The sequence below is a fragment of the Scomber scombrus genome, chromosome 10, assembly GCF_963691925.1.
Source record: "Scomber scombrus chromosome 10, fScoSco1.1, whole genome shotgun sequence".
Lineage (NCBI taxonomy): Eukaryota > Metazoa > Chordata > Actinopteri > Scombriformes > Scombridae > Scomber > Scomber scombrus.
The window spans coordinates 30,139,868-30,149,867 of NC_084979.1; the positions used below are offsets into that span (position 1 = coordinate 30,139,868).

At 42.5% G+C, this 10,000-nt stretch overlaps 1 protein-coding gene across 1 annotated transcript in view; it reads right to left on the bottom strand.

Moving 5' to 3' along the window:
• Positions 1-10,000, bottom strand: part of lama5 (laminin, alpha 5) — a 43,285-nt gene that overhangs the window by 21,486 nt on the left and 11,799 nt on the right. Inside the window, 14 exon segments of the mRNA XM_062427200.1 lie at positions 1-77; positions 1,000-1,173; positions 1,540-1,593; positions 1,596-1,650; positions 2,576-2,686; positions 2,772-2,926; positions 3,150-3,290; positions 4,597-4,780; positions 5,560-5,660; positions 5,899-6,113; positions 6,761-6,841; positions 8,729-8,859; positions 8,967-9,080; positions 9,899-10,000. The exon segment at positions 1-77 is cut by the window's left edge and continues 120 nt beyond it. Coding sequence (XP_062283184.1) covers positions 1-77; positions 1,000-1,173; positions 1,540-1,593; positions 1,596-1,650; positions 2,576-2,686; positions 2,772-2,926; positions 3,150-3,290; positions 4,597-4,780; positions 5,560-5,660; positions 5,899-6,113; positions 6,761-6,841; positions 8,729-8,859; positions 8,967-9,080; positions 9,899-10,000 — 1,695 coding nt within the window.

Below are 10,000 nucleotides of genomic sequence, written 5' to 3' on the forward strand. Positions count from 1 at the left end.
ACGCTCTTTGATGGCTTTGGCCAAATCTTCGTTTCCTCCTTGACGACCCGCCAACTCTTTATTAACTCGATCCAACACTAAGGAAACATGAAGAGGAGACACACATCAAACTGTGTCGATACTTTAATGATGAGTATGAAGTGATTAACCCTCCTGTTGTCCTTGAGTCAAGGAAGGATGGGAGGAATGAAGGAAAGGAGGGAGGAAGGAAGGAAGGAAGAGAGGAAAAAGGAAGGAAAGAAGAAGGGTGGAGGGAAGAAGGAAGGAAAGGAGGGAGGAAGGAAAGGAGGGAGTAAGGGAGGAAGAAAGAAGGAAGGGAGAAGGAATGAAAGGAGGAAGGAAGGGAGGAAAGGAAAGAAGGAAGGGAGGAAGAGGGAAGGAAAGGAGGAAGGAAGGAAAGGAGGGAGGAAGGAAGGAAGGAAGAGAGGAAGAGGGAAGGAAAGAGGAAGGGAGGAGGGAAGAAGGAAGGAAAGGAGGGAGTAAGGGAGGAAGGAAGGAAGAAGGAAGGGAGGAAAGGAAAGAAGGAAGGGAGGAAAGGAAAGGAAAAAAGGAAGGAATGTAGGTAGGAGGGAGGAAAGAATGACAGAGGAAAGAAGGAAGGGAGGGGGAGGAAAGAAAGAGAGAAGGAGGGAGGGAGGGAGGGAGGGAGGAAAGAAAGAAGGAAGGGATAAAGGAAAGGAAGGAAGGAAGGACGGAGGAAAGAAAGAAGGAAGGTAGGAGGGAGGGAGGGAGGGGGAAAGAGGAAGAGAGGAAGGAAGGAAAGAGGAAAGAAGGAAGGGAGGAAGGTAGGGTGGATAAAGAAAGAGAGAAGGAGGGAGGAAAGAAGGAAGGGATGAAGGAAAGGAAGGAAGGGAAAAAGGGGGATGGAGGAAGGAAAGAAGGAAGTTAGGAAAGAGAGACGAAGGAAATAAAGAGAAAAGGAGGGAGGGAAGAAGGAAGGGAGGAAGGAAAGGAAGGAAGGAAGGAAGGAAGGAAAGAAGGAACAGTGGTTAAACTCACACTTCTCGGCCTCCGTCTTCTCTTTCTGGGCGAGCTTCTTCTGACCCACACAGCTGCGGTACCTCATCTCTCTCAGCATCGTCTGCACCTCCCTCATCATCCTCTCTCTCTGGGAGACGTCCTGAGTCACCTCCGTGTCGTTCAGAGACGAGCGGTTCGCCGTCAGTATCATGTCTGCAGAGAGGCGATCAATAAAGTTTATCAATCAATCAATAGGTTACAGATTAAAGGATGAGATGGAAATGAATGGAAACTGTGAAATATATGTTGAAGTTTAGATGATCTTAATATTTCACCACTGTAGTTGACAAACACAAATTATTAATAACTACATATATGGGATCAATGCAAAAAAAAAAGTAAGTTTATGTATATATTCTTTATATATAAATGTGATTTTATCTTATAGTTACATCCCTAAATATTCTTTAAAACGTCCTGCACATATCAGAATCCCTCAGGGTTTTTTTATTTGAGCCTTTTTATTATATTCATGATGTATAATAATGTTATTTCAGTTATATCTGACCTCTGACTTACCGTTTATATCCATGGTCATGTTGTTAATGAAGGACAGCAGGTCTTGCGCCTCTGGTGTGTGTTGCTGGTACTGTCATGCAGGTCATCGGCCCTGTTAGTCGTCGCTGCCGCCTGAAATAAACAACCAACAACAGCTTTTTAAAGTTTCCAATAAAAACAGACACATTTATAACATGTTAGTGTTTCTAATAGAGGGTGAAGTGGATTCACATATAGTTGATGAAAGGAAATGTAGTAAATATGATAATTAGATTTTCATTTTAAAGCACAAAAGTTGTTATATTATTTTACTCTTGAGGCAGAAATCCTACATCAGATTGTTTTGTCTTTCTGCCAGGACTTTAACCCTCCTGTTGTCCTCGAGTCGAGGAGAAGGAAGGAAAGGAGGAAGAAGGAAGGAAAGGAGGACAAAGGAAGGAAAGGAGGGAGGGAGGAAGAAAGGAAAGGAGGAGGAAGGAAGAAGGAAGGAAAGGAGGAAAGAAGGATGGTAGGAGGGAGGGAGGGGAGAAAGGAAAAGAGAAGGAAGGGGAAGGTAGGGGGGAGGAAAGAAAGAGAAGGAGGGAGGGAGGGAGGAAGGGAGGAAGGAAATGAAGGAAGGCGGGAAGGAAAGAAGGAGGGAGGAGGAAGGAAGGACAGAAGGAAGGAAGGCAGAAAAGGGGATGGAGGGAGGAAAAGAATGAAGGGAGGAAAGAGAGAGGAAGGAAAAAAGAGAGAAGGAGGGAGGGAGGATGGACAGATGGAACGAAGGGAGGAAAGAAGGAACAGTCAAAACAGACGGGGTCAATTTGACCCGGGAGGACGACACAAAGGTTAAAATTCGACAAGAGTAGTAGTTAATTAATATCCCAATAATTATCAAAGCATCTCCCATGAAGTGAGAAATGTATAAAGTAAATGACTGATGATGTGTGAAATTATGTACAGAGACTTATTATGAGGGGATATGTGTGTGTTTGTGTGTGTGTGTGTGTGTGTGTATGTGTGTGTGTGTGTGAGTGTGTGTATGTGTATGTGTGTGTGTGTGTGAGTGTGTTACCTTATCCTGCAGTTCATCGATGTCAGCGTTAATGTTCATCACATCAGCGTCCAGCAGGTCGGCTCGGCTCCTGCTCTCATCCAGCGAGCTGTTGTAGTTCTCTATGGCGCGCTGGAGGAATCACGGGAAAATGAGTTTATCGTTTTTTTTATTTATTTACCTACATCGATGTTACCATGGTTACGTCGTTGAGTACTCACGGCCATGTCTCCACGGATTTGTTGAGGTTGTCCAGCTGAGCCCAGGCGATGGAGCTGGCGTTGAGGTTACGCAGCTGAGTGGCTACGGAGTTAAAGTCCTGGTTCATCTTGTCCAGATCCTCCAGCAGGACGATGACGCAGCTGTCACAGGCTGCACACACACACACACACACACACACACATACACACACTTGATGTTATTCCTACATTAATACTTTCTAGGATATTATTCCGTTCTTGTTGGAAGTTCGGTGGTTTTATTTCCTCTTTTTTTAAAGCATATGTGGAATTTTGCCTCAGTTGCCGTCATCGTGTGTGTGTGTGTGTGTGTGTGTGTGTGTGTGTGTGTGTGTGTGTGTGTGTGTTTAACGTACGTTCACAGTGCATGCCGTGATGGTCCTCTGTAGGCATGCTGTATTTGTTGGCGCAGGTGTCGCACTGTTTTCCCTTCATCCCGTCAGGACAGCGACACTCTCCTGTCCGAGGGTCACAGCGACCTCCTCTGCAGTTACACTCTGGAGGAGGGAGAGAGAGAGAGGGAGGGAGGGAGGGAGGGAGGGAGAGAGAGAGAGAGAGAGAGAGAGAGAGAGAGAGAGGGAGAGAGAGAGAGAGAGGGGAGGGAAAGAGAGAAAGAGAGAGAGACACACAGAGACACAGAGAGAGAGAGAGAGAGAGGGAGGGAAAGAGAGAGAGAGGGGGTGAGAGAGAGAGACAGAGAGGGAGGGAGAGAGAGAGAGAGAGAGAGGGAGGCAAAGAGAGACAGAGAGGGAGGGAGAGAGAGAGAGAGAGAGAGGGAGGCAAAGAGAGAGAGAGAGAGAGTGTGAGTGAGTGAGTGAGAGAGAGAGAGAGAGAGAGAGAGGGAGGGAAAGAGAGAGAGAGGGGGGGAGAGAGAGAGAGACAGAGAGGGAGGGAGAGAGAGAGAGAGAGAGAGAGAGAGAGAGGGAGGCAAAGAGAGAGAGAGAGGGAGGGAGGGAGAGAGAGAGAGAGAGAGAGAGAGAGGGAGGCAAAGAGAGAGAGAGAGGGAGGGAGGGAGAGAGAGAGAGAGGGAGGCAAAGAGAGAGAGAGAGAGAGTGTGAGTGAGTGAGTGAGAGAGAGAGAGAGAGAGAGAGAGGGAAAGAGAGAGAGAGGGGGGGGAGAGAGAGAGAGACAGAGAGGGAGGAGAGAGAGAGAGAGAGAGAGAGAGAGAGAGAGGAGAGAGAGAGAGAGGGAGGCAAAGAGAGAGTGTGAGTGAGTGAGTGAGAGAGAGAGAGAGAAAGAGAGAGTGTGAGTGAGTGAGTGAGTGTTTGAGTGAGAGAGAGAGAGACCACACACAAAGAGGCAGAGAGAGAGAAAAAAGAGTTATATATACTGTCAGCCTCTATGCCAATGACTGTCTACTAATAAAGGAAATAAATGCCCAAAAAATAATGTTTTAAAATATAAAGATATGTATATATAATCACACAAACCTGCATAAATAGCTATAACTTTACATGTTATTCCTCCAGAGTCAGTATGTGGAACATTTGAGTCCCTCCTGTAAATCTAACTATCTTTAATAATGATGAAACAAGACTCTGGACTTAAAATCAGACGTCAGAAACTATACAGCTCGTCTTCTAATAAACTACATCTGGTGTTAATACACACACACCTAGTGCATCATGGGTAATGAAACACTTGAAACAACATCATTTATTCATTGTATCTTCTAAATGATCTCCTGTGCTTAAAATAAAATGTACTATGTAAATGAAAATTAAATTAGCTTCATCAAATAAATAAAGATGGTTGCATGTTACAGTGTGTGTGTTTTATGTGTGTGTGTGTTTATTGACTCACTCTTGCAGCCGTCGGGTCCGTAGTCCCAGTGTCCAGGAGCACACTGTTTGCAGCTGGGTCCGTTGACTCCGGGTCGACAGGCACAGCGACCGTTCTGAGGGTCGCACGGCTGGGTGAGAGCGGCCGAGGCGTCGCAGTCACACTGATGGCAGCCGGAGCACGAGTCGAAACCGAAAGCGCCGTCCTGATAAAGAAGAGGAGAGACAGGTTCAGTGAGGAAGGAGGGAAGGAAACTGTATCAGGTTTTATTTGCATTTCATATATTAAAGATTTGAGCTTTTTTTACAGCAACATTAAACTTTAAGAGGAGACACCTTTAAGCATAAAGCAGCTTTTCATTTGATGTGATGTCATCACCTAGGTCTGGGCAATATAGTGATATTATATCGATATCGTGATATGACACTAGATATCGTCTTAGATTTTGGATATTGTAATATTGCGCAATATGTCATCAGAGTTTCTTTTCATGGTTTTAAAGCTGCATTACTGTAAAACATGTGATTTTATGAACTTAACAGATTGTTCTAGCTGTTCTTTTATTTACCTTTTAACCACTTTGTCATTATATCCACATTACTGATGATTATTTATAAAACATTTCATTGTGTAAATATTTTGTTAAAGCATCAACAGTCATCTCTATAATATTGTTGCAATATCGATATCGAGGTATTTGGTCTAAAATATTGTGATTTTGATTTTGTCCATATCGCCCAGCCCTGTCATCACCTGTATCACCTCATCTGAGATATTTGTGTTCTGATGCAACTTCGCTAAAAAGTTCTTAGTTTTCTGTGATGTTTCTTAATAAATAAGAATGCGTTATGTGTCCAGTTTTGTAATTTATAATCCACATTGAGGATATAAAGAATGCAAAATGTCCACACACACACACACACACACACACACACACACACACACACACACACACACACACACACACACACACAGAGCTCTTACCTTGCAGCGTTCGCAGCGTGGTCCAGTGACTCCCTGTTTGCAGCGACACTGACCGGTCCGAGGGTCACATGACTCGGTACCACATGGAGAACAATTACACTCTGTGAGACAAAAAAATTAAAACACACACACACACACACACACACACACACACACACACACACACACACACACACACACACACAGCTCTTTAATATACTAATAAGTCTTTTTTTCAAACTTTATCCATCACATTTTTACCTATAAATAACTTAAATACACTTTCAGGAACTTTTTTAGCAAATATATCATCATTATTTCTAGTATGCATCACTGTCCATAGACTGTAGCCGGACTCACTGGTGCAGTTCTTGGCGACGACGGCGTCTCCATGGTAACCGGGGGCGCAGTCGTCACAGTGCGGCCCGGCCGTGTCGTGCATGCAGCTCAGACACTCTCCGGTCAGCGGGTGGCAGTCGGTGAACAGCATGTTGGGGTCGGTGTTGCCGTTGCAGTGGCACGGCTGGCACCTGCTGCCCAGCACCATGGGGTTGCCGTAGAAACCGGGGGCACATCTGGATAAGAGGTCAGAGGTTAATTGATCTGCAGCACGTGTGTGGTGTTTAGGAAGATTTTCTTTTATCATGATTAAGGAAGGGTTAGGGGTTGTACTACTTATACAGTCGGCTATATTTCATGCATTTGTTTGTATTTTCATGTTTTGTGTGATGTTTCTAGTTTGTTTATTATGTGTTTTTTATGTTATATTCATGATTTCTAATCTGTTCTTTCCTTGTGTTAGTTTTCTTGGTCTATATGTGCAACATGTGTTATATGTGGGTTGTTTGTATGGAAGATTAAAAGCAAAATAAACCATATACTATATCTTTAGGAAACATGACATTAACTAAAGTGAAAGAAGATTTTAATGACTTATGAGCCAAAATGATAAAATAAGTCAGTGTGGATTGGAGTACAGACTTAACTAATGTAGTGAACTTCATGTAATAGAAAAAATAGGTATAAACTATTAAAAAACAAACCAACAAACAGATAAGAGGCTAAGAACATAAAAACTTTTTCAACTCAGCAGATTTTGCAAAGAATCTTTAAATAGCAGCAAAATTCACTTCAAACAAACTTTTTTTTATAGTTTAATTTGAATTTTTGCAGCTCATTAATGTTGAGAACAAACTTAAACTGTCTCATGGAGCCTGTTTACCTTTCACAATGTGGTCCAGCGTAACCCGGCATACACAGACACTGCATCCGCTCGTTTTTCTGCACACAACCTTCTGCAAAACTACACACAGAGATAAATGAATGAGGAGTTATTAACATATGGGTCAGTGATAAATAAGGGTTGGCAAGATGAGCAAAAATATGTTAAAAATAGATTTAAAAGCAGCATCAGGTTTGTTAAAATGTACATTTAGTATTTTTGTTGGTTTTATATCATTTGAAATGACATTTGATCCATTTTTTACCAAAAGTAAGACTGAATGCTCCTGAAAATGTCAAATGGTGTAACCACAAAAGAATTATACATATTACATATTTTATCCATCGAGAAAGAAAAGAAGGAAAGAAAGAAAGTGGATGAAGAGAAAGAACAAAAAGTAGGAGGAAAAAGAAAGGAAGAGAGGAGGAAGAGGAGAAAGAAAGATAAAGGGAGGAAGAGGAGAAAGAACAAGAAGTCGGAAGAGAAAATAAGAGAAGAAATGAGGAAGAGGAGAAAGAAAGAGAGGAGGAAGAGGAGAAAGAAAGATAAAGGGAGGAAGAGGAGAAAGAAAGAGAGGAGGAAGAGGAGAAAGAACAAGAAGTAGGAGGAGAAAAGAAAGGAAGAGAGGAGGAAGAGGAGAAAGAAAGAAAGGAGGAGAAAGAAAGTGGATGAAGAAGAGAAAGAACAAGAAGTTGGAGGACAGAGAGAAAGAAAGAAGTAAAAAGAAAGAAAGAAAGAAAGAAAGAAAGAAAGAAAGAAAGAAAGAAAGAAAGAAAGAAAGAAAGAAAGAAAGAAAGAGATAACCACAAAAGAATGATACATATTACATATTTTATCACCTACAGTGTATTTAAGTGGACTTATACTAATAATGTAAATGTTTCCTGGTCTCCATGGTTACCAGAGTAAATGTAATATTTAGAACAATTGTATTCCATTACCTTTATTTAATATAAAGTTATAATGTAAGATCATGCCAAACTAGTTGATATGGTGTTTTATTGACAATTTACTGATTTTAAGCAAGTTGAATTATTTGGTACAAAGTTTTTATGGTTACACCACTTAGACATTTTTACCATAATCCTCTAATATATTCTCTCTAAATGGATTAAAAGCAGAAATTTGATGCTGGGTCCACAAAAAAAGAATATGTGCAAGTTATTCATACGTTTATTTTCACATTTTAACCCTTTAAATTTAAACTAAACCACATTCAAGGGCCAAATACAGCCAAGTTTGATCTCATGTGGGCTGGATCATTAAAAAGAGGGAAGGAAGGAAGGAAAAGAAGACAGGAAGGAAAGATAGAAGAAAGGAAGGAAGGAAGGAAGGAAGGAAGGAAGGAAGGAAGGAAGGAAGGAAGGAAGGAAGGAAGGAAGGAAGGAAGGAAGGAAAGAATGAAGGAACAAAGGAAAGATGGAAGGAAGGAAAGGAAAATAAGACAGGAAGGAAGGAAGGGAGGAAAGGAAGGAAGGGAGAAAGAAGGACAGATAGAAGGAAGGAAAGAAGGAAGGAACAAAGAAAAGATGGAAGGAAGGAAGGAAGGAAGGAAGGAAAGAGAGGAAAATAAGACAGGAAGGAAGGAATGAAGGACGGAAGAAAGGGAAAGAAGACAGGAGGGGAAAATGGAAGACAGGAAGGAAGGAAAAAAGGAAAGATGGAAGAAAGGAAAAAAGGAAAGATGGAAGGAAGGAAGGAAGGACGGAAGGAAGGAAGGAAGGAAGGAAGGAAGGAAGGCAGGAGGGAGAAATGGAAGACAGGAAGGAAGGAAAAAAGGAAAGATGGAAGAAAGGAAAAAAGGAAAGAAGGAAGGAAGGAAGGAAGGAATCCTCTAATATATTCTCTCTAAATGGATTAAAAGCAGAAATTTGATGCTGGGTCCACAAAAAAAGTTATTCATACGTTTATTTTCACATTTTAACCCTTTTTAAATTTAAACTAAACCCAGGAGAGAGATGTACTGACTTGTTGGACGGGACCCTCAGCGGACAGGGACAACTGGAGCATGACACCGCCTGTCCGTCCAGAGTGTTGTTGCCTAGGAAACCGCCCTGGCATTTCTCACAGTGGTCGCCGGCCGTGTTGTGTCGGCAGTTCTGATGGACGGAGACGAACGAGGAAAAGGAGAGAAAAAGAGAGTGATGATGAATCTATAAAGGATGTGAGAGGATGAGATGTTTGAAGAGTTAAAATAAATCCTCACCAGACAGATTCCAGATCCGTCCAGACACTGATCAGAGTGTCCGTTACAGTTACAGGGAACACACTTCCCCAAAAACAGGCCGACAGTGTCTCTGTAGAAACCTGGAGAACATTTCTGGAGAGGAGAAGAGGAGAAGAGGAGGAGGAGAGGAGAAGAGGGGATGAGAGAGAAGGAGACAAGGAGAAGAGAAGAGGAGAGGAGGAGAGGAGAGGTGAGGAAAGGAGAATGAGAGAGGAGGAGAGAGAAAAGAGGAGACAGGAGAGGAGAGGAGAGAAGGAAAGGGAAGGAAAGGAGAGGAGAGGAGAGGAGAGAGGATGAGAGAAGAAGAGAGGAGGAGAAACAGGAGGAAAGGAGAGGATGAGAGGAAAGGAGAGGAGAGAGAAAAGAGGATACAGGAGATGAGAGAAGGAAAGGGAAGGAAAGGAGAGGAGAGGAGGAAGGAGAAGAGGAGGAAGGAGAGGAAGAAAGAGAGAGGAGAGGAGAGGAAAAAAGAGAGAGGAGAGGAGAGGAAAGGAGAGGAGGAAAGGAGAGGAAAGGAGAGGAGGAAGGAGAGAGAGGAGAGGAGGAAGGAAAGGAGAGAGGAGAGGAGAGAGGAGAGGAGAGGTGGAGAGGTGAGGAGGAGAGGAGAAAAAGGAGGAGAGGAGAGAAGGGAAGGAGAGGAGAGAGAGGAGGAGAGGAGAGGAGAGGAGGAGTAGAAGATCAAAATGTGTAACAAATTGTTGGACAGTATTTTTGTTTCAGATTTATGTTCATGAAACTTTGATAAATTTGATTTTTACTACAAAAAAAGATCAAATTAATAAAAATATTACTAATAAAACATTTAAATCTTAATGAAAATAAAAAACTGTGTTGAGAATAGTTCATTAAAAGGCAATAATCAATAAAAACATTACACGCTACAGTCAGCTGATCAGTCTTTACTCCCTCACCTGACACGAGTCTCCCAGGTAATTGGCGGGACACATGCAGATCTCCACGTTGTTGGCATGGCGACCGGTCGGCAGGTTCTCGGCTCCCTCCAGCACGGCTCC